Raw genomic sequence first — 25,551 nt, 5'->3', positions numbered from 1 at the left:
CATGGCATCCAACCTCTTTCAATGTACCTATGTCATTCATTGAAATATTCACATAATTGAAAACTTGGGACTCAATGGGTTAAGGCAGATACACATCGAATGGGTCTCAGCTTATCGAACAAATCAGAGAGCTCTGCAAGCCCAAATACATTTACTTAAACTAACATTTTCTTTCCATCACTGAACATCTGGTTCAAGGCACTGCCTAATCCTATAAAGCAAACTTCCCTAACATTATACCTACAGATCCAGGAAGGACTTGAATGAGTAGCTGGCCTCACGGTTCAGTGTCAGGAACACATGCAAGCCACAAGAGAGCTGTCTTAATCTTTTCATTTAAGACATCTGGGCTCATCCTTGCCACAAGCCATTTGATTTTAATAATAAAATATTCACCAGGCTCCCTCCTAACCTGGACTGTCTGTAAGCATGGAGAATCTGAAGCACGCCCCGGATGGAATGGTTTCCGAATGCGTCTTCATTGGACTCGTCTAACCGTGTGGCTGTGTTTTGTTCTGCTCTCCGTTGGAAATGGGATGGTAGAGACAGGAGAAGAGCAGAGAAAGAATGAAGGAATAACCAGCCAGGCGCTTTCCCCCAGAGGGCCTGATACACATAAGCATCGCATTCCCAGAACCCAGGATTTCCACACACAATTCAAGGAATAGACAGACTCGCTTTTCCAAATGTCTTTTATTCGTTGTACATTTTCTTATGAGATCAACACACCATTTCTTTCAGGGACACCTTGCTCCTGAAGGCTGATGGATAGTATTTGTCCCAGCTATGAAAGTTCACAGCCAACACTTTGACAGAGAGAGTTGGTTGGGTGATTTTTTTTTTTTTTTTTGTCATTATCACTGTCATTGCTATCTTTAAACGGTTGCTTGAGTCAGTTCATAGATTGACACGACATTGAACACAACACACACGGTGTGAAGTTTTACATACACACGCACAAACATCTGGAGACCAGTTACAAGGTTGGCAGCTGGTCCTTCCTCCCCAGCAACAGTTTGAAACTGAAGAATGTCCTGAGATAGGAAATCAAAGTGAAGGCTCCTCGTCAACAGAGGAGTTCAAGTTTGACTTAGTCTCCCAATTTCATTTTCCTTTTTGGGGTGGTGAGAGGAAAGATGCAGGGGGGAGCCCTTAGGAACCACGTGACAAACCACTTGGTTTGGCATCTCAGTCATTTCCTTGGTCAAAAACACAGGTTCAAAGAAATATTTCAAAGTTCGTCAGAAGCTTACTCTTCCTTTAATGGGTTCTTAGATGGAAAAGGAGACGGGAAAGATAAAGTTATGCTTTTTTTACAATACCGTGATAGGAAATTTCATCACAGAATGGCCTATATACTTGTAAGGCAAAAATTATAATTCCTCGCTTATTGACTGATAGACGTCAATCCAGGCTGTTATGGATACCATCAGTACCATCTGCGTGAAAAGACGATTCTTTTTCCTAAAGAATAGCAACCCAGGAAAGCAGCTGCTCCAAATGTTATAAACTAACAAGATTTCTTTAAAGCCACATTTTCCCACAATCCCGTCTGTTTCTGGGAACTCTTATTAATACATAAGCTACATCAACACCAATGTTGTGTCTACTCCAAGCCCCTGTGCATGGGCTATCGCCTCGGTTTCAGGATTTTGAGACAGCATCCCCATCATGATAAGCCAGAGTTCCAAAGTGAGGAAAATGCTCACAACCTAGATAACAGGAAAGTCAGGCTAACATGAGAATATCTGGGGCTCCCACAGTCAATAGGCAAAGCTCAAAAAGCTGTACCATCCTGGAAAACAGGTGTGTTTTCAGTACAAGGCTGGGGCACACAGAAGTTACCATCTGACATTCATCACTTCCCTTCCCCCACACGATGATGGGCGAGGTTCTCCCCTGAGGAAGTCTGCCCCACCTGTTTCCATATAGGAAAACACCAAATCCACACCCCCCAACCCCAGTTTGTTCTTCACTTCTGTAGCTCATAAGCAAAAAAAAAAGTTCCCAGAGCCGGAATTTAAATTTAACATTCACCTTAGAGGCATGGAAACATTCCACCCACATGCTTCAGAGGTCCTCCCTGTAGAGAAGCTTCTAATGAATTCCATACTCTACAACTCAGCCCACCTCATTCATAAAGAAAAGACACCGCGACCCACAGAAAAGAGATGATTCCAACCGGGGAAGCTCAGCAGCACGCTGCACAGGGCAGCAAAGATGGAGAGAGTCCAGGGAAATCACTGTTCATTCTTCAACTTCAAACTCTCCAGAGACACTAAGATGAAGTGCTAAAGGTGTGAGTTACAAAGGACAGGTGTGCACAACCTCTCTGATCTGCTTTCAGAATCATTCAGGTAGCAAGAAGAGGTAGGGGGCTCTTAACTAGCAGGTGGAATTACTTCCTTCTAGCATCAGACATGCTTGTACTGGCCCAACCAGCTTTCTTTACAATAAACATGGCTTAAAAACAAAATTCAGGTGCAACATAGGAGAACGATTGATCATACACACAAATACAATTGTCTATGATAAAACCCACAGACTGTAAGAAAAGGTGTTGATTTTTCTTTTCTCGCAGAGACTAGATTAATAAACAGAAGCAGCATTTTCATCTAGAAAACGGAAGCACAGAGGAAGCTGGGAAGTCCACCTATTTTATTAAAATTCTTGTAAAGTTCAGATCCATAGAGAAGCTCTGTCTACCATCTATTTTCACAAAATATATATATATAAAAAAAACCTTTTCCTGTATTTAAATAAAGAATTCAAAACTACACCTCTAACACCTCTGGTCAGCTTTAAAATGACCCAATTTGATGATTCTGCAGAGTAGGAAACACGTTCTTACTGTGTAAGTTCGTTACGCAAAGAAAATATTTTTCCTCTAAAAATAATCTATTAAAATGACATTTCAATTCATATACAAAAATCACTCCATTCAGAAAATAAATTTGAGACAAAGAAATAAATCAGACGCAGGGGTAATACAAGAGATAAATCGTCCAAATTTTCTCAATCAAACCTTCTCACATAGGTTGTACACAGAAAACTGCCCAGAATGCTTCAGATTGTTGCTCAAATACAACTTTATGATGTACCTATTGTTACAAAATAGCTCTGTGAAACCCAAGCTGTGAAATTTCCTTTAGTGGCAAACACATTAGGGCCAGAATTTACCACCCACCTTTATGTGTACGTAGAAGGCACCTAAAGATTTAGTTGGTGTCTAAACATTCCCTCGTGCTCCCTTCCTGACACATACACGGCTGAAGTTTCCCATTTCTATTTGCCAAAGAGTTTCTGCATCCTTCACCACACACAGCACCTCTGTAACAGCAAGCAAGAGGAGCTCTGTTAGCTCCCATCTCAGGAGCCCAGGCTGTATCACAATTGACCCAAGCGCTTGAGTTTTCCTATAGGCCAATGCACACAAATTTTAACCCCTGACTCTGCAAACCTGGAAATTTAAAAATTATACTGTCCATCAAGAGTCCAGTCACACCACTCCCCATCAGTGGGAGAGTAAATGAGGATCAGGGTGTTCTCAACTACTTTAGGAAAATAACCTATTTCAGGATCCCTATGGCTTGGTATTGATTTTGTGCATTTACTCTGAAATAATTTCTGTTTAAAAATTTAAATGAACGGTCCTCTCTTCTTGCTGCCATACCTCCCTAGCCCTGTCAGCACAGTCAGCATACTCAATAGAGAAAGAAAAAAAAAAGGGGGCTGGGGGGGGGGGGGATCTTGCAGACATGGTCAACTATAAGATTTTACAGGCTTGGGGATGTGCAGGGTCCTCAGGTGGTCATTTCCTTCCCAAGGCTTTAGTAATCATGGAGGCTTCCAGTTAAAGGGACCAATACTGGTGGCCAGAAGCTCCAATTGGAGGTTGATGGACACTCAGATGGGCCCAGCTGAACTTTACCACCACCTCTCCCCTAAAGGTTCCTCCAAGGGCACCACTGAACATGGCCTGAAACCATTGCCTTCAGAAGTACTGAACACAGGATTGGACAGACAAGGTGACATCAGAAGAGAACCAAATAAAACAACTACTTCTCCCCAAGTTGCTGCTTCCGAAAATCCAAATCAGCCTTGAGTACTGGACTTTACAATTACTCTCGTTCTCCTGGCAGACACCTGTAGTGTATTTCTAAGAACATTTCCAGCAATCTGCCTTGTGGGGGAAAAAAAAAAAAAAAGAAAGAAAGAAAGTATCCTCTTCCGAGAACTTTCCTTGGCATCCACCCTTCCTCAAAGATCAGTCATCTGAACTGAAGGTTATGGGCTCAGATTTTGTATTCACATTTCTCTACTCTGAAAGCAGCTGATGGGTGCGCCATATGCTCTTAAAGTACTTTCAACATCAGGCTTCTTGTCCTCAGCCATCTGATCATGCCTCTGTTGGCTTTTGGGGTAGATGCCATCAGTGTAGAATGGCAAAACTTTAGAATCAACAACACTAGAGAAACAAACAAACAAAATTCCTGACATTTCAATAAAGGTCACTCTTGGAATCTTTATATAGTTCAGTATTTTTTAAGAAAAAAAGTAATAATACAGGCTGACCTTCTTGATGAGTTTTTCCATAAGAGATGATGTCTACCATGCTGTAATACTGCAAGTAAATTCAAAGGCACACCTGTCTGTCAGCTTGCTCTTCCAAGGGCTTCCTAATTGAACAGCACTGTTTGCATTAATCTTTTCTCCCAGCCCCTAAGCATGACTTCACATTCCTGTTCAGCCTTGATCTCTCAAGTCCAGTGACAATCACCTAAAACAGTGGTCTGATTTGCTTTGCTGAAATATATTGGTGATTCCAATGAAAATGTTGGTAATGAGCAAGTGATGCTAATTATTCATTTCTGACCACAACAGACTATTACTTAAGAGAACAGGATGCCCAATCAGCTACTCTGCTGAAAAGACCAAACAGAAGTTCTTATTCTAAAGACTCTGGTTTCAAATGAGAATTTTTTTTTTTTTTTGAGGATTTTACTAGTTCTCCCAGGTATCCTTTATGTTTTCAAAAACTGGGAACAATGTGGATTTCATTTAGACAGACAGGTGCACAACTGTTGGTTTTAATGATTGGTCTATGAAAATGACCAGATGAGTTCCTTTGCACAGAAATGTTAAGTCAGCTCAGGTCACCTATGACCCTCCCAGGACGAAAGCCAAGGAAAGACCATGAGAGAGGACAGAAGACGGCTGCTGGCCTGGCCTAAGCCACCCACACTGGGGATCACTGAGGAAGCTCTGTTTCCGACATCAAGACACAGGTAAGTACCTACCCTTGTCCTCACTTTCCCTGAATTCGATCTCCAACCATAAAAGCCTTCTTGCTGGAAAGAGACCCTGACCTCAGGAGCACTGAAGTGTAAAATGGAGGAAACCCAGAGCATGCCGGGATGAACAGCCCACAGTGATAAAAACCTGTCCATATCTCAAATTCTAACTGTAAACTCCTCAAAACAAAGGGTGCAGGGCCCAAGTTCAAATGACAAGATACTGAAAGTCCCAAGGAATTAGGCTGAATACTTTAAAACTCTATTAACATGTTTGTGTTACAAGGACATACCGGCTTCTTCAAAACAAAAATTCCTTGACCTTTCTTTGTATTTCTGCTTAGACTAAAGTCCTTTTAACTTAAGAAAAGAAAGAGGCTTTTAGAAGAATTGGGGGGCCAAGAACTGAAAAGATGAACCCAAACTAAAGTCTTGATTCCCAAGGACTCAATTGGAAAACCTGCAATGGTATAAGGACATTGGCAAAGCTGCAAATAGTGACTTCTAACCTCAGAAAAAGGACACCTCTTTTTTGTCGTCACCAGAAACAAGTAGTGAGTGTTGGATTTGGTGGCAATAAGCTTCCCCTGGGAGGATAATTTCATTGAGGTCTCTGGGATTCAGGTTGTGTGTCCTTAGGAGAAGAGAAATCCTTTTTCAAGGTAAATCACCTAGTCCAATGCCCTCTTAAGGAGTCTCCTAGTGTCATTTATGTTCACCTGATGATGCAGAAGGAAAATAATAATAATAAAGAGACTAAAGCTTTAAGATGTGTTCTGTTTTGATCCAGGAGAAAGAAGAAAGCTCAGGGCAATGGCTGACATCATCTGCCAGCACTCTGTATAACTCAGAGGATCCAAGACCTGAACACTGAGGCCCACTATCCAGCTGTTCTCAGCCTATGGGGGAGCAGAGCTGTCACCATGGGCTTTGGGGCCCAGAAGTTCAACCAGGGCTGAAAACCCAGCAAACATCACATCAGAAAGAAGTACTTTGAACAGGCCCTTGAAACAGAAATTTGCTGATGATTTAAAAAGAAGAGCAACTCCCCCCCCAAGTCCACGGGGGATGGACTGTACAAGGGCTGGCTGGGCAGGAGTCTCCCATCACACTGAGAACCTGCAGCTCTGAGGCCCCCTGACCATAAGTATTTTGACCCCAAAACAACCTTACAGATGAGGTGGATGAATTGAAAGATGTTAAGAACTATATCTGTCTCCTACTTCTGAGTGAAGTTTGGTCAACCACATTCCCAAATCCCACTACAGTTCAAAAATGATTAGGATTCATGATTCTTTTTGCATGTGATTCGTAGCACAGCAAAAGAAAATACGAAGAAGCTAAGAACCAAGGGTACAGTTAACACCTAAGAGAATGTGCCTTTCATATCCAAATTGAAGTCAGTTATGTAGTGATTGCATAGAAATGGAAAGTTTAAGCACTCAGTTTAATCTGTAGAAAACTATTCCAATGGCTTCTAGAACAATTAATACTTGCATAAGGAAACTAACAGACAACTTTAATTCAGTCCCCGTCCTTTATGAATTAATTTTCCTATGTCCATCTTCCTAATCTGCCTTTGGCAACAGCTGAGCTAAATATTCACTAGGTAGAAAAATTCTATTTTGTGTAATCAATTAGAACTTTGTGTTTGATGGCCTAAGACAGGTGTTGACAAACCATCATGGGTGGGCCAAATCTGGCCCATTGCGTGGTTCTATAAATAAAGTTTTATTGGAACATAGCCATGTTCATTTATGTATTGTTTCTGGACAATTTCACACTGTAGCAGCAGAGCCAAGTAGTTGCAACAAAGACCATATGAAACACAAAAATACATACTGTCTGGCCCTTCCCAGAAAGACTGGCAATCTGTTCTTAGATGTCACAGTCACATTATAAAGAACAAAGCTATTGATCCTAAGGGAACTGTCCCCAACAAAGAAATATTTGCAAAATTATGTGTTTCGTGTATGATGTGCATTTTCCTAGGGAAAAGGTCCTAGCTTTAAAAAAATTCCCAAAGGAATCCAGAATACTCCAAGGAAAACCAAAGAAAAATCAGAGAGGATCTTTAGCTGTCAGTACATTTAACAAGGCTGAAACACACACAGACCCCTAAGAAAGAGGAATGTGTAACTTCTAGAATAAAATCTCTCTTTTTTTATCCATTAAGTTTGGTGGCTTTCTCTTCTGAGATTTTAATCAGGCATTTTTCCATCTGAATATGTAGGTTTTCTCTCAGGGGTCTAACTGAAAACTATACCTTCCATTATAAAAAAATAAATAAAAATTCTTAGGTGACATTTACTTGAGTTCCATTTTTACTTGTTAATTCAAAAAAAAAAAAAAAAAAGTAGAAGATTCCTTGAAGTCATCATAGATTTTAAGAAGTCCAAATCCATGCACAAAGGTTTAACTCATTTTACTTGATCTGAATACCAGCTACAAAGCATTTTATGAATATAGGAATCTTACTTTTAGGCCAGAGGGAATTACATAGCAAAAGAACATTTGAGTGGGAAATTAGGAACTAGTTATTCATTGTATTTTCAGGCCAAAGATGCTTTGTGTTAGACACTTTGGAGAGAAACAGAAAACTTCCTCTAAGCAGAGATAATGAAGTCCCTTGCTCAACAAAGACAATTACAAAACTAATTAGTCCCTCTCTGATTAAATTCCAAACATTAAATCAACTTCATTTAGAAAATTCAGAGATCCTGTCTTGTACTAGCCTTCTCTCATGCTGGGGCTTATCAATATTGATTCTATTTTGTGGATTATAACATCTGACAAAGCAGAACTGATGAATTATAGCCAAAAAAAGGTGTGGGGGGGTAAATCTCATTAAAAAGTGAATTAGCCAGAAACAGGCAAAAAATAATAACAAGACAAAGAGCAAAATAATATAGAGACCAGAGTGAACAAGAACTTGACTTTGAAGGTCACTAAGTGTAGACAGAGCAAACATCAGCAGAGCATAGATGTCTGGTCCGCAAACTGTTCACTGAGATATTGTGAGGCCCGCTGCAAACTGTACAAACAAGCTAAGATGTTGTATAAATTTTGAAGGAAGCAGAGCGACATCTGCAGGACACAGAATAAACTACGACTGTTAAACTGTTAGAACATAATTACTTCAAATACTGAACTGTTAAGTATTTGGGGCAAGGGCACCATTGAAAAAATTACTAAGTCGACTAATGGTGTCACAAACAGAAAGTCTGGGAGCCCCTGGAACATGCGAGCTTTTCTTTAGGCTTGGAGGACACACAAGAACTGAAATATACAACCAATTCTGAGCTGGATCCACATGTACTCGTTTCCATTTCAGATGGCTTCACTGAGACAAAAGCTACGGTGTAACCAATTGGTTCTGAGCTTCTCAGTGTAATCACATACAATCTTTAAAATAATGGATCATTCCTTCAGGTCAAGGCTTTCAATCATGGTTAATAGGTGAACACCATGTATAAAGTCAGTGACTGTCTTGATATTTTGTCAACATATACATCTATGTGAGTTTTTTCCTCCTCCATCAAAGTAGCCACTAAGGGGAGACCTAAACTTATTACAAAAGGTTGTTTGTGCTTAAAAACAGGCATAACTTTTGGGAAGGATGGGGCAACTTTTTCATTTGAAATTCTCTTCTAAGCCTATTAGACGATGGTGATGTTAAAAACTTCAGCTCTGAGAGCAGATTTAATTTCTAGAAATTGCCAAACACCACTTGGTGCTAAATCAGATAAACCAGGCAGGTGAGTCAAACTGGAGACAACCTAGTATTTTGGGGGGAAAAAAGGCAGTAATTCTAAAGTAATGATATAGAGGAGGAAATAAATTTTGGAAAGAGAATTAGAAAAATATTTTAGTAAAAGTATTTATATAAATATATATATATAGTCTCTCAAGGTAGCTACTCTGAAGATCAACACTCATTAATAGATACACACATATAGTAATTGTCTTAAAAATCATTCACATTAGGTTTTTGGCACATCTTTTAAATCAACAACACATGCAGAGAGAGGGATACAGACGGGTATGTTCACAAATACCAAGAAAATGCATACACAGACAATTATATGATACCAAATCAAATACCTCTGTAAAAATGAGCATGACCCCTGGTGTAGAGCTATACTGATTCTGCAATGCATTGATAGATACATACAGAGCTGATAATGAGATGGCCTGTGGTGGCAGACAATTAAATAATCTGAGTCTCATTCCTGAATACAGATATCTTTTTCCTCTCTATATACATATCTGCTTGTATATACAAGAAACTCCTGACAGACACAGCTTGTGTATCTTGTTGTTGTCGTCGTTGTTTTAAGTCGGTTGTTAAGGATTTACATGTGGTTCTTGAAAAATAAAAACCAGGCTTTAAAATTTAGACTCCTAGGGCTATCGAGCCATTGTTCCTTAGTACATGAGATACCTAATCACCACCACCGTAGAATACTGCTTTTCTGGGGAAAAGGTATTTCAAATTTCAAATCACCAGGAACATGGCTTCCTGGTGGTGACAAGGATATTCCAAAGGGGGAGGACAGGAAAAGAAACGGCAGCTTTTTTTTTTCTCTTTATAATCGCTTGTAATTCTCTGCAAAACTTAAAGAGAAGGTGATTTTAAGTCAGTTATCTCCCTAAAAGGTACTACTAGTCCAATGTTCCCAACCCTGCTGCACTTCCGAATCACACAAGGGCTTGAGAAACCTCACAATTCCCAGGCCTCACCATGGACCAATTAAATCTAGGTCTCTGGTGGCTGTGGGGCTTTAGCATTGACAGTATGTACAAGCTCCTCCAGAGTTCCAAAGTGTACCAGGGTTGACAACCACAGACCACCTTCTCTACTCAACTATGACTGTTTTGGCAGTTCTGGCCCTGGGCCCACAGATTATAGAGGCATACAAATGAGAAACATATTTTTTTTGTTAAGAATGATTCAAAGGAGACAAACAGGCAGGCATAACCTGACGCAGGCCAGGGAGATGATTTGCTTTCTACATTTTACCAAAAGCTAAAACAAAGCCAGGCGTGGTGGCATAATGCCTGTAATTCCAACAACCAGGAAGGCTGAGGCAGGAGGATTGCAAGATTGAGATCCGCCTCAGCAACGTAGCAAGACCCTGTCTTAAAAGAAAAAAAGAAAAAGGAGTGGGAGTGTGGGTCTCTATGGTAAAATATCCCTGGGTTCAATCTACAATATTACCACCCATTAAAAAAAAAAAAAAGAAGAAGAAGAAGAAAAGAAAGAAAGCTATAATAGAGTGACCCTAGATGACTTTCCTAGTACTTTCTGATTTCATAAAATGGGTAAACAGAGCAGGAATAAAGTTGCAATTTTTCTCTCAGTCTCAAAGAAGAGGAACTTCCAGCTTTAGAAAGGTGGGTGGGAAACTGAATGGCTCTAATTACAAGGATAATGCACCTTTTCTGGCTAGGAAAAAAATAAAAAATGAAGGCAGAGGTAGCTTTGAAGCAGATGAGGCCAATGTTGAATCAAACAGATATGTCCCAGAAGAGAATATGAGGAAGGAATGAAAGTGTCCTACTCAACTCTGAGCAACTTCCATGAGCAAGAGGTCAAGAACAAGACAGAACAATACAAACAGATAATGTACTATTGCACTTCAAAAATCCGAAATGGGAAGGAGGATTTGAAGGAGCAATCCTCTCCAGATCAGAGAACTTGAGACAAGGAAAGAAAGCATAGTTTCCTTCCTTCATTCCTTCCTTTCTTTCTTCTTCTTCTTCTTCTTCTCTTTTTTTATTTTTAATCAATCAACATCCTTTGTCTTTGTATTCCAAGAGTTACTTTATATAAACACAATGTCCAAAAGAATTGGTTCCTAGTTACTAGTGTAAGTCTATATTTTCTCCATCAATCATTTCACCCCTTGGTCCTTGAGAAATCAAGAGTCCCATATCAGACACCTGTAGTGTCTTTAGCCATGGCAAAGAACTCTTTTTTTTTTTTTTGCTAAGTCAACCTGCTTGGAATTCAGGGTGGAGCTTGCTAGATTGCCAGCTGCTTAGGAACAAGGTGTGGAAATGGAGCAGTCTGTACCTAGGAACTGATTCAGCCTTCCATTACCTGTTCATTGTATCATGGAACAACTGACAGCCTTTAATTCTCTACAGCTGTAGCCCTTCCACTCATAATAAGGCTTCTTCATTGAACAGGAAAACAAGCAAATGGAAAAAAGCAAATTGATTACAAAGATCATCCTTGGGGCGTCTCCATGGCAAGAGGACCAGAAGCAGAAGAAGGCACCGCGATTCTCTCTGTGGTGTGCAATCTCTCCTCATGACCAACACATGACCTTCCTACAGAATACAGATGTTCACAGAGGCCCCTTGGTGGAACTTGATTTACCAAGTGCGCACACACACACACACACACAGAGATGGACAGACAGGTAGATATAAAATCACATCACAAATCACTTTCCACTGAATACTATACCACAAATGTCAAGAGAACCAAACTTGTTTCTTTGAGCTGTGATAAAAGTGATTTTTATGTTTTCCAAATTTGGAAAAAGATCAGGAATAGGATACCTCAACACCTCACTTAAAACACATGGTCATCACCCAACATGGAGTTGAAGTCTGGGAGAGAGGAAGAGACATTTCACAGGAAGAGCTCCTTTTTTTTTTTTTTTTTTTTTTTTTTGAGATTTTTTATAATATTCTTAAAGATGCATATTAAATAATTTCTTCTGGACCATAGACATGATCGAACTTAAAAAATAAAAGCCCTATAAATATTGCCAACCCAACCTTGTCTTCTTGTGTAAAGTGGGATCTTTCCAACCAAGCGCTTAAACATAAATATTAAAATAATAAATGGGACAAACTACAAATCTACTTACAGTTTCATCACTACTGTAGCACCTTTTTGCCAGGGCCAATGCATTCATTCCATAAAGAACAAGAGAAATCTGAGAAGCTTAAGGACTCATATGACACATCATTAAATATTTAATCACCTTTTTAAGTCCTAAGCCTTTATCATATTTCATCCATCTAGAGAGTTCATTCTATACTATAGATTCCAAGGCCCCCTTAGGAGGGGAAAAAGAAGAGAAAAGAGTGAGAGAGAGAGAGAACCCTCAGAGAGGCAGGGCAAAATTATCTCAAAGATGACTTTCTCTTGGCGCTGTAGTGAACTTGCTTCATCCCATAAACCCACCAATCCACAGTAGGGTCAACCAATGTAAGTCCATTGCTCTCTAGTCTCCAAGAATCAATTTCACAAAAGATGCCACATCTGTTGCTTTGGATTCATGTAGGGTGAAAAATTGATGTTGCTGAGAAAGAAGAGAAAAAAAGCATGGATTAATATTTGTCACTGATAATACATGAGATAAGCAAATGAACAAATTTGTTTAATAAATGAGTTATGTATCCCTATCAGGGGGAAGGTAGATCCCTCCTACCCTTTCCAAAATAAGTACATATCTAGGGATGCAAATACCTTAAAGACACCTTTACTTCCACTCCTCCCACTTTGATATCTCTAGGTTTCCACCCCAAGAATCTATGGCTTTATTTTTTAAAAAATATTAAATATACTATACAAATCCCATCTATAGTCAACTACAAAGATTGGCAATGACCATCTATCTAACACTCTTTCTTATAACTTGGTCCCCTAAAAAGTCATTTTAGACTGATAGAGCTATAAAATAATTGGAAACTCCAGAGGTTCAGGTATTTTCACGTCTCAGGAAATGGGTAGTAGAATTAAGACACCAACTCTGCTGATCCATGACTGTGCAAGGAAGCAACCTGGCCCTTGACTTTGGAGGGCTAGTCAGGACGGACAAAGTCAAAGCCATTTTCTAAGCCATACCTACAGCCAAGAGTTCGACTCCTGTCTCTTCTTGACCAAGAGTTGATCCATCTGGGAAATAAACTACCAACTACAGGTATGTGCCGAGTAAATTCAACTTGGAGATTAAAGATGGGAAAGGGAAGCATGGTCTGTGTGCATGCAGCTCAGACTAAGCAGACTTTAAAAAAACAAAATGAAGTCTTGCACTTTGCTGAGGGAAAAGGTGAGGGACGGCAAGAGGCCACACATTCAGGAACAATTTAGAACACCAACCCGTTTTCTCCATGCCAGAACAACAATCCTCCTGAACTGCCTGGCTGTCATGGGGGGACCGTCCACCTCGTATTAGAGATACACCAGATCACGATCCACGGGACTCCTCGTAGAGACAGACCCAATCAAACCAACTCAAAGGGGGGATTCCCTCTGGTAGCCAGTGCCACGTCCTCCACCACCACCCCCACATCCCCAACTGTCTGGTAGTAGTATTTGCCATGGCTGGTCAGGACTAAATGTGAGCACTTAGCAGGCAGACATCTGGGTGACTCACTCTGTTTCCCTAACTTGGGGACTTCATTTACAGCCATCATGTTGCCTGCGGCTGTTGGCTTTCTAATTATAATTCTTTAAACCTGACAGTAGAGGGCTGGATGAGTCAGCTCTGTGGGGAACTGAATGCCCACCCATGGGAGTTTAGGGAACAATGCAATGGGGAAGGAACAAAGAAAACGAAAAAAAAAAAAAAAAAAAGCAGGTTGTTCTGCAAGGACTGTGACTCAGAAAATGGAAAGGAGATTTCCTGCTTTAGCTGGAGAATACGGGCTGGATACCGGCTCTGAGCCGGACACCAGAATATTCAGTGAGAGTCCAGAGGCAAGGTTCTCATCCTGGCCTCCCTCAACTACCAAGCAGCAGTACCACTTTCCACTCCTAACCCACGTAACACGGCGCACTTACCAAGTGTCTTCACATCATGCTTTTTAGCTTTCCCACATTCCCTTAACATTCGGAGATGTTTAATGTACTTAAAAGCCTTTTTACTATCGAAACAGGACACACCAAACCTCAGATTGTCTTGGTGATCACTTCTAATGCCAGCCAGCCCCCGCCCCCCACCTCTGTCCTGCTGCTATTAGCTCAGTGGCTGTATCCTGAATGTGTGAATGAATTAAACAAGCCAACCTACAGTCTTAAAAACAAATGTTCAGGTATGTTTCAGTTCATTCCCAGGCTTGGAAATGGGTGTGAGAGCCAGAGGTCAGCAAGGCCGTCCATGGATACACCATCAGAAGCAAAGGGGCAAGCTACATCTCCAATAGGTCTCCAGAGCCTATGCATATCTCAGCTGTCAAGATGATGGTTTTTGGGGACTGGGGTTGTGGCTCAGCGGTAGAGCTCATGCCTAGTGTGTATGAGGCACTGTGTTCGATCCTTAGCACCACATATGAATAAATAAAAATAAAGGTATTGTGTCCACCTACAACTAAAAAAATTATTTTAAAAAATTACTATTTAAAAAAAAGATTATGTTTTCTGGGGTAAAGGCATCCTTGTTTACTACTCTAGTACTTTTAAGATATTTGGAGAACATGATGACCCCATGGGACAATCACTTGAATGATCTGGTTACCACTTATGGTGGTTATCATCTAGGAGGGGGTTAGGAAAGGACAGCCCTTGACCACCTCTAGCCCACTTCCTGTTTTTTAAAATAAAGTTTTATTGGAGCACAACCACATACACCCCTTTCCCCCCCCCCATATATTGAATATGGCTGTTTTCAGGCTATAACAGCAGATTTCCAGAGTCATACTAGCAGCTGTAGCTCCCACAGAATCTAAAACACTATCTAGTTGGCTAATGCTGACACTTGAAGAACAATTCCTGTAGAATCATGGCCTCCAGCTGAAGTTTGGGAGAACAAGCAGAGAAGATGATTTTAAAGCACAGATAGCCCTCAATCTGAGTTAAGGAGAAAGCCATTTGGGATTTCCATAAGTGGTACATGTCTGGTTTAGGCCTTAATTACACTGTCCTTCATCTGGAAAAATGATTCCTTTCTCTCCCACCTCCTCACAAACTCCTAAAAATCTAAACAATAGCCTCCCAGCACGTGTTTCCCAATGCTGAAGTCAGGGATTCTGGACTCAGATTTTCCATTTAAAAACCTCAATTCCACAGGAAAGCAGGCAATAGTTATGGTCTTAAAAGGCAAGTTCATTTCCAGGACCACAAAGACTAATGCCATAAGGAGAAAGGGGCGGGGGGAGCCCACATGATCTTACAACATTGATATGTATGCCAAAACATACCACAGTGTTAGAATATACTGGAAAGGTAGAAGTCAACATTCCCTGCCAATGTACACTAAGCCTGAATTTTTTCTAATGTGTTCTAATGAACTTTCTTATAATAGGTTATCTGGAAGAAAAAAAAAATGTCCTACATTTTAAAGAGAACTATATTGAAAGTTCTTCTTTTATCCAAAATTAGTTATAAAACAAGGAGATTTTAAAATAGGATTACAGATTCCATAAGATCCTATAGGAATCGTTCTACATTTATTGAACTTTGTGTGAAATTAATTTTAAAAGGGCTTAGGTGTCACACTACCACAAAAGAGTAGCCAGGACTGGAAAGGCCTCTGGCTGTTAGAAACATAGTCAGGGAGGAAATATTTAACCCAAGCATATAGAATGCTGTTTTCTCATCTTCTCTTCCTCAATTGTGGGTCTCAGTTAGGAAAGCTATAGAGTGTCAAGCACAGGGCACTGCCCTTTAAAGGAGACTATGGAGGCCCAAGTTCATCCATTAGGAAAATGGGGTCCAGACTTAAACCAAAGCATATCCACCAGAATTGAAAATCCAATTGGGTGGCCCTGTTGAGCACACACCCTCTCAACCAGATCCCGTAGCACCTTCTGACTTGACATTTCCAAGTCAGGAAATATCTCAGCCCCCTCACCACACCATTTGGTAAGAGATGCCAGGAATGTACACATTCTGTGATGTCCTTGGGCTGGCTTTGACAGGCGTGGGTGGGACAGGATGGGAGGAAGCATCCCATGCCTGCCACATCACCATGCTCCAGTAAAAAGGGATGTCTGCGTGTGCTCTTCTCTTTATTGAAATTGCACATGAATCTAACTCTTCCTTCCCCTGCTTAAGGTAAAGTCTAGGGAGGAGTTAACACCAATTCATACCATAGTCTGAATTGTGTGATATTCCCTTCACCTAATGTGTTCCTCCCACATTCAAAAGACACTTAGAGCATTGCCAAGTTTAGGTCTTTGCCATCTGTACCAAAGACCCTCTGGTAATAACCTACAGTGGCAGCTACAACTAGGGAAGAGAAACAATTCTAAACAAGGCTGAGCTTTGAATTCCATCCCTCTTTTCACTGTAGAGCAAATGACAAACTGTGAATGCCAGATCGTAGAATCCAATTCATAATACTGTCTCCTACTTCTTTTCACCAAAATGAAAAACAGGAGGAGGAAAAAAAAGTGATTCTTTCCTCCCTAGCCACCCACCCAAAAGAACTTCATCTAATTCATCCTGGATATATTATCAAAATTTGAGTAGGCACACAGCACCTCTTCCTCTCATTATTGAAAACTCTGAAAGCCATGCTTTCCTTCATTTTTTTATAGTACTTTGTGACCACAAGTAGGTTTTAAATTTGAAAATATAAATTTCATAAACACTCTTGGTCCATATCATTATAGCTTAATCAACTAGGGTAAAGGCTTTTATTATGTTTATAAAGGACATACGATGGATGAAAGGTTCTTCACTCTTTTTCTTGAGTCCAATTCCTGTCATGAGTGTTCCCATGAATCAATCATATCTCTTCCAATGTGGTTATCTGACCATAATTTAGGTTGAAGTTACTTCCCTTGCTATTACTTTGGGTATATTTACAGGGCTGACACTCACCATAAGCTCTGGATACGTAGGCCGCTCTTTGGAATTCTTCTTCAAGCTTAAGGGGAAAAAGAAATTAATTACATTAAAATGTAGAAACCATTTATCACTACATTAGGACTCTAGAACCAAACCAGCTTAAAAAAATGTATTGAAATTATGAACCTCCTATGTTGATTGTTCTGTTACAAAGATAAATTATGCTTTAAATCACCCTTGATAAGACAAGTATGTGTGCGTGTGTGTGTGTGTGTGTGTGTGTGTTTATTCTTTGACACTTTACCAGTGACATTGAGACTAACCCTTCTGATCTGCAGTCATTCTATTTCAAAATGAATAGCTACTTTCCTTCAAGGCAGCTTTTAATCCCACCTCCCCTGGCAAAGAAATCGGCAAGTGTTTCCTATGATGCATCTGTTATCCCTTCACTGTCTTCAATGAAACTTGGTTCTTGCAGCTTCCAGTTCTCTTGAATTTATAATTTGCTTCAATATATTCCTAGCCAAACCTGCCTGAGAGAGAAGAAATAAACCCATAAAGTCTCTAGGCTAAAACTACTTGCTTATGCATCTTAGTTCATAAAAAGGAAAACATACTCCATGACTTAGCAATTCTTTTCAGAAATACTTCGTGGTCATGCACTATCGTGAATACTGTGAAGTGCATTTTGATCGTTCAGCTTTCGAATAACCCCGGATACCAGAGGCCATAGTGATAAAATTGCAGGATGAAGAGAATAACCCATCACCCCTATCTTCAACCCACCCCATCCTCTACCAACCCTTGGCCTTAAAATGGAAAAAAAGAAAAAGGAAGAAGAGGAATGGTGTACTTGGAGCTGGAATTCCAGGTTATAGAATGGAGAGAACCATGATTTTGAAAACAATGTTTTGCAAGGCCACCTACACCCTCCTGCACCCACTGGGCCACACAATCATACATGAATGAAAAAGAATTATGCCTGGAATGAAAGGAACAGAAATGTGACTGATCATAAGGATGCTAGGGTTTGCACTAATGTGTCATCTTTGAGCCAATGAGACCTGGTATGTGTGACATGAGCTCTCTTCTGATCCAGCCACACAAACTCACCCTAATGAGGGAGCCAGGTACAGAACCACAGAGGATGAAGTCATTGAGATGCTCTGAGCAACTCCGGGGTTTCAAAAAAAATGAAATGAAAAAAGAGAGCGGGTGGGGTAGGAAAGCTTTTGAACCAAAGCAACTGAAAAGCAGCCTACCAGTTTATTCCAGGCAGTGCTGTGGGTAGAAGCCAGGGGACCTGAGACAGGGTACAGGTAGATGTGAGGAGAGATGTTTCAATCTGGAACTGAGGGCAGACCTAGGACCTAGTGACCTCAGTGACCAGACAACCTATGAGAGAAAGTTTCATCTCAACTGAGGATAAAAACAAGAGTGCATTAGATAGAATTACCAATTGTCACAGTCGGACTGATAATGGGAATGTGTACCTGAGTGAAATGAATGAGCCTTGGAACTCCCATTGATGGCTTTGCCTGCATCTGCATCCTGAGAGTCAGTACTAATGGTTCCCAAAGGAAGGTGATTTTGCCCTCCAAAGGACATTTGGCAACATCTGGAGGCATTTGAGGTTGCACAGCTAGGTGCAGAGGGTCACTGGCATCTACTAGGTAAAGGCCAGGGATGTTGTTAAGCATGATATAATGCACAGGGCAGTCCCCCACGACTATTCTGTCTAAAATGTCACAGTACAGGTGAAACTGGGCTTTAGGTCCTAGGGTATCTCCTGGTTGCTATTGCTCATCTCCTCTTAGATGAATTTACCTGGAAGGATCTTCTCCATCTGATTCATTTGTCACTCACTGCCACCTCCTGCCTTCTACCCTTCTCTACCGGCTACTCTCAGAAGCAAAAGTTTTCCTAAGTTCAAGAGCTAGTTCACACAGAAAGAAACCCAGCGGAAGCGATGTGGTCCCAGGGTATTGCTCACTTGAGCATAGACCCCAGTTAAAAAATAAAATAAAATAAAAAAGTCTAATGTATACAAGTCCTAAATTTCTATCTGTTCATCAAAGCAAATAAAAACCCAGAATTTCTTCTCTATAGGCTGAACAATTTAACTTGCTAAATCGATAACAAGAAGCACACACAATATTAAAACCACATCCATTATTCAAGGGGTTGATTCTGGAATCTCGCTGGAGACCCTAACTCTGCACTGAAATCTGAAACACTGTCACTGAGCACCTCTGCCCACCTTTCCATGAGTGGTTTTCATGGTCAGTAACAGAACTAAGGGAATGACCAGCAAAGAGAAAGAGCCCGTGTCTCAAATGTCAAAACAAGGGCCTCTTTTATCAACTAAGGATCTTCATGGGTCTGCTGATTTTTGAGCTCATTATTTGGTAGATAATGAAATGACCCTTTCCTTCCCAACAGGTAAGAGGGATTGAGGGCTTCTCGTTTTTTAAGTAGAAGTGATTTTCATTCTAGATGTCTTATCTTCACTTTCAGAGCAGGTGAGGAAAATGTCCCCAGAAAAGTTTCTTCTTTGAAAATCTTCATTATTAAAAAAAAAAAAAAAAGTAGCAAAAGCCCCCAAGTTGTTCTATCATAAAGTGTTTAAAATTTCTGAAACCTCAGAGCTTGCTGGCCAATAGGTGACATTTTGGCTTATGGCCCTTGATTGCGAAGGTCAAAGTTCACCCCAAGCTCCACAATAGAGTACTCAAGGAAAACACTTACACAGCAGAGCACCGCTGTTTATTGAATTCCTGTATCTGGTGCAACCCATTTTGAGTTTCTCCCCATCTTTTAAATCGAGAACACTTCAAAACATGCCCTAAGAATGGCCAAATACCCAGGATAAGGTTAGGTAGGAAAAAGGCAAATTTTCCATGTTTAATAGGAAGTGCTTGAAATTCAGTATAAAATAACAACTGCAGAGTTCAAAGCTACACCAATTTCTTCTTGGATGAAAGTCAGACTTTTGAATTTTCAAGTGGCTTGTCATTTTCAAGCATACAATTAGCTAACTGCCCTAATTCCTCTTCCAAATGCCACAACACACGCTTCTGACCGTAGCTGACACTAAAAACCAGCTTCGTGCTGTCTTGAGAATTGCTAGCTTGAAGATTGTGCTGACCAGAGGATTTCTGCCTATTTGAATTCCCACCGATTGTTTCCAAGAAGGGCTATTTGGTGCATCCACAGAATAAAAACACACTGTGCCTCTCAAGCCATCCATTTGTCAAAAGCTAAATAAATATCCGCTGCCTCTTTCTGCTGTCCTTTCTGAACAAGTCGGAGACTATATTTGATTGTCTCTGTTTCGTACTAGTTACTTTGAGTTGGACAGTGCTACAGTTGATTTTCAGAGACTTCCTTCTATGAACCTGTAGGAAGAGCTTGTGGTGGAAAGTAAAAACCTGCTGAGATGCCTTTTTTTTTTTTTAAATATATAAACTCATTTGTGAACCTTTCTGTGGATCGGACTGTAAGGCTTTTCTATTAGAGTTTATTATGAATCCCCCAAACAAGGCCTATCTGGTCAGCACTGTCTACCTTAGAAACTTTTTAAATACTCTACGGTAAAACCATGTGTGAGAAAAAGGATGGAAAATCTCATTCATTAGTCCAATTTACAAATAAGTACAAAAAGGAAGGGTCTGTAAGGAATCATTGCTTCTCTTCAAGTTCATAAGCAATGATGCCTTCACTTTCCTTTCGTTCCTCAAGATGTTTCTCTGAAGTTATTGCAGTAGCATTATAGCACCTGGACCTCTGAGCTCCAGAGCCACCTGTGGATGCCACTTCACCCCATGCACCATGATTAGCTGTTATCTGACAAGCATCACTCGGTACTGATGGGTGGAGGTCACAGGTTGAGGTCCTGGTCCAAGTTGAGTCCCTGGATGCCACACTGGGATGCCCTCAAATGCTTGGGTGGAATGCAAGCCACCAAAGGTCATCAATGCTCTGACAGATCCCTTAGGCTCTGAGTAACAAGCCCTTTTTGTACCCTTATCCCAAATAAGGATGAAGAAATAAATACAGAGATATATTTATCTTGAAATTTGAGATTCAAAATGTTACTTCCCAAATCTGGAGTTCCCTTATCACTCACAGGACCAAAGCCTGATTACGTTGTAAAAATATAATATGGCAGTCACTCAGAAAAAGGGTGATTTATAAAGATTACAGCTTTATAAAGAGGAAAGTGGAAGATGAGGCAATAAAGGAAAAGGTGCTCGGAGGCTGTGTCCTGCTCTCCATCAAGGAAGGGGTGTTCCTTAGGAACACCTGTAAAATATTCCTTTGATTGATATTTAATTGCAAGTGACCCAATCTACGTTTTCTAAAAATGTCAGTTATAAATTCAAAGGAAAACAAAAAGCAATAGATGTTCTTCAGAAACAGTTACCTCTTCGTTCTTTCCACTCTGCTCCAGAACAACTTTAAAACTGTCAATAGCAAAACAGGTGCAATAGCGAGGCCGTTATTGAATGGAGGCATGGACCCGGATGTTACTATACATAAAAAATAAAATTGCTTCCATAAATACCCAAGCCAGTGATAAGATCTAGGGGGGAAATCCATGCAATTTTCAACTCGGAGGCCTTAAAAAGTTTGATGTACATCCTGAGGAGGTATCAAAGAAAATATCTTGATGCTTGAGAGCAGGCAAAAAGAAAAATAATTATTGACAAATAGGAGAAGGTACACTCTCCTAAGGTCCAAGTAAGCATGCTCCTAAAATTCATAATTAATGTTCCTCGGCTATTTTGCAATTCCCCTCATCAACAAATATGACCTATTATTTTACAAAATTAATATTCCAAAGTATCAGCTTCTCCCACAGATATAGTACTGATGCTTTGAAAAATAAAAAAAAAAAAATCTGTACTTTGATGACTGTAAACTGAAGTGATTTGAATTTTGTTTCTATTATTATTACTACTTTAATAAGCCCTATAAGCAAGACAAGCTGACTTCCTGAATGTAAATGAAATGACACAGCATTTACCAAAGTAAAATTTCCAGGTAAGTAGGAACTTGTCTACCACTCGAAACATTTGAACGAATAAACTATGGTAACTGGAACTAAAATTGAGAGAAAAAGAGAAAGATAGGGAGATCTCAGATGGACAACATATGGGCATCGTAGCAGGAACATAGACACAGTGCAGTCACTATAGAAAGAGCAACAGGACAACATCAGGAGTTTCTGCATGTGTGTGTGCACACACTGACGTTAGAAAACATGCCTCTCTCAATGTATTCATTTTTAAATACTGTAAGAAGCTTTAATGATCTCATTCTTATTTCTTTGGAGGAGGTTTTAAGTTGGAGAAAAAAAAAGTATTTTGATACTTAAATCAATTAATTGAATGATTGTTTAATAAACTACAGGCCAGCATGGTGGGGTTCGCTTCTAATTCAAGCAACTCAGGAAGCTAAGGAAGGAGGATCGCAGGTGCCAAGCCAGCCTCAGCAAAAATAAAAAATTAATTAAAAGGGTTGGAGATGTAGCTCAGTGGTAGAGCACCCCTGGATTCAATCCCCATCCCTGGGGAAAAAAAAAATTACAGAGAGGTGCAATTCTGAACGAGAAGCAATTGATAGCAGGTCCATAAATCTTTCGTATAAACCCAGGATTCTCAGCAGGTATATTCGAAGTCCATTAGGATGACTTATGAACATTGAAAAGTACTGAAATTGGTCCTTCCACCGACCAATTAGATTGGACTCTGTGATGGTGAGGCTTTGGGGACAGTGCTTTGAATGTTTGTTAGAGATGTATAAATGAGAAGCCAGAGTTGAGAACCACTGGACTGAATGGGTGATTCACAGTGGAAAACTCTCTTTCCCAAACTTTTCACACCAGCCTCATCCTTCTTACCAAAGTTTCCCAAAGTATCCAGAATCCTGGGCCAAGGGGGATGGGTGGGAGAAGAGGAACAGGAAGACAAGCTTGAAGAAATTTCCCTAGATGAGAACCTTCCCCATCACCACTCCTCCTAGGAACTACTGGGCTCAATATCGAAGATGACTCACCCTTTTCCTATGTGACATTTAAACATTTGAGGTTAAGGCAAAAGAAAACAACAACAAAAAAAATCAAGTTCTTGAATCCAGAAGGCAAAATCATGACCCCATTTCAACCTGGCAGATATATCGCCACATCCAGCCCGTTCATGTGAGGAAGGCAGACAGGGGACAGACCTCAAGAGCCCAGAGAATGTTTATTTTAGAGACACCCAACATGTCATATCCAAGAGTTCCAGCCCCTCTCTGGCCATTCAGCCAAAATCAAAACCAAACCAAAACCACCGTGGGCCAGCCTCATAAATCATTAGGGAAAACACCCGGGGTGAGAGTGGCCTGGGACCAGAAAAAGTCCAACAGGCCTTAGTTTCACAAGCAACAAGAGCCTTTCTCGTGTCATCATGTTTCCCAATGAAAGCTGTATTCACACTCTCCTTCCAAAGAGCAAGAAGGCAGAGGAATAATGCTGTGAGAAAGAGGCTGCTTCAATTTCCCTGTGCCCTTCAGAATCTACAGAGCTCCAGGACCCTCCATGGCAGTGATGGTCAGAACTGCTCCTCACCAGGAGGCACCGCTGCGACTGCCTCCAGCTCTGACTCTCTCCTTCCTCCCAATTCTCAGCTGCTTTCTCAAGATGCCCAGATAAACTAACTTGGTTCTGTTATGTGTTTGACCTTGGATGTCCTCTGTGCATCCTCTTTGCAGGGGTCATCATCATATGGCCTTGGGCATTCTGGCCAGACCGCAGGTAGGAATCACTGGATTGTCTGGAGAATACCATCCCCCTTCTTACTTTCCTTGATGGCACTGGCAATTTCTATGGAAAACAAAACTTGACCACCTTGATGTGGTTCTTTCCCTCTTTCCAAGACAACTTTCTTTGAATCCAGCTTTCTTTGGGTTCTATTCCCAGATCCCCAACATTGTCTGCTGCGCCCTCCTGGGTGAGTACTTCTGCAGTTAGCAAGCATTCTCTAGAAGCCAAGATTCTGCACACTTCTAGGTAGCTCAGCAACACCCTTGAACCACCACTGTCTCTTCCAAGGAGATCTCTGCCTCTGTTCCCCATCCCTGGGCCTCCAGGAATTCTCACCACATTTCTCTTTATGCTCTAAACAACATCAAATTGCTCACAGCTTCCATAAGGGAGTTTCTTGCTTGTGGGCATCGTGTGTGATATTCCTTCTGTTTAGAATCCCTTCCCTCCCATACTCCCCCTTCTACTTGGAGAATGCCTCCCATGGGCTCAGTTCAGGATTCATCTCCTCTAGAAAACTCTGTCCTGATGCCTTTCCTCTGACTTCTCCGAATACCCTAAGCATATCTCCACCCCTGGACCTGCCCTACTGTAATACTGCACTACAACAGTTGACTCAGGACACTCCCCTACTTGACTTGGTGGAGCTTAGGGAGGGCCAGGATTGTGATGTCGGCATCTTATTCTCAAGCATGGAGGGCAGACTACGTAGATGCTTCCAGAATGAATGTATGCAGAATGGACCAATCCCAGTGGAGGGAAGTCATGAGAACGCACCACCTTCCTCAGCCCTGGCAGCGGGGAGACGGGGCTGTCTTACCACTGTGAGGTAAAGTCAACAAACTGTGAGGAGAACTTGTCTGCAGGCAGCTGTGGCGACGGCTCCTCTACCACCTGTTTGAGCTGCTGAAATGGGGTCCCCCAGGAATCGTAGGGAAACCGGAGGATGGCCAGTTCAATCTGCAAGGGAGAGGAAGCCGTGTAAATAGAGATGCCTCCGGGAGTCAGCCGTGTTCCTCTCCAGGAGAGTGAGAGGGAAATACAAAGGTGAAGTTCATGGATAATTTGAGGATAAAAACAAATTAGTAATCTGTTTTCTGTCAATTCCCCCCCACAAAAAAAAAAATTCCTAGAGCTAGAGGTTTTTCAATATTACCTTATTAGAGACAGTCACTGAAACCTACCTAAAACCAGTCCTTCAGCAAAACCCACTGGGCTACTTTATAACAATTATAAGCCAACAATATTAAACTTTAGGATTGTTATGGTTTAGATATGAGGTATCCCCCTCAAAGGTCATGTGTTAGACAAGGCAAGAGCATTCAGAGGTGACAGGGTTAGATTATGAAAGTTGTGACCTAAGCAAGGGATTCTTCCACTGACATGGATTCGCTGGGTGGTAACTGCGGGCAGGTGCGGTGTAGCTGTAGGAGGTGGGTCACTGGGTTTATTCTTTGTCCCTGGTGAGCAGAGCTTTCTCTCTGCTTCCTGATTGCCAATGTCCCGAGCTACCTTCCTCCTCCATACCCTGTCTCCATGATGTTCTGCCTCATATCTTGGGCTCACAGGTATGGGACGGGCCTGTGGACTGAGACCTCTGCAACTGTGAGCCACAAATAATCTTTTCCTCCCATAAGTTGTTGTTCTTGTCAGGTCTTTGGTCACAGCAACCCAAAAGCTGACGAAAACAA

The 25,551-nt window shown here is 41.0% G+C and overlaps 1 protein-coding gene across 4 annotated transcripts in view; it reads right to left on the bottom strand.

Moving 5' to 3' along the window:
• Positions 1-674: 674 nt before the first annotated feature.
• The window catches only part of Map2k6 (mitogen-activated protein kinase kinase 6), a 114,401-nt gene continuing 89,524 nt past the window's right edge, over positions 675-25,551 (bottom strand). For all 4 annotated transcript variants that reach the window (XM_048795524.1, XM_015503495.2, XM_048795532.1 and 1 more), the window contains 3 exons: positions 24,681-24,820; positions 17,086-17,131; positions 675-12,619 (listed from right to left, as the gene is read on the bottom strand). In XM_048795524.1, the coding sequence (XP_048651481.1) occupies positions 12,542-12,619; positions 17,086-17,131; positions 24,681-24,820 (264 nt within the window). In that variant the 3' untranslated portion in view covers positions 675-12,541. The remainder of the gene's footprint in view (positions 12,620-17,085; positions 17,132-24,680; positions 24,821-25,551) is intronic.

This window comes from Marmota marmota, unplaced genomic scaffold (assembly GCF_001458135.2).
Source record: "Marmota marmota marmota unplaced genomic scaffold, marMar, whole genome shotgun sequence".
In the NCBI taxonomy this organism is placed as follows: Eukaryota; Metazoa; Chordata; class Mammalia; order Rodentia; family Sciuridae; genus Marmota; species Marmota marmota.
The sequence above is the reverse complement of the archived record's forward strand: the minus strand, read 5'-3'. Positions and strand labels throughout refer to the sequence as shown.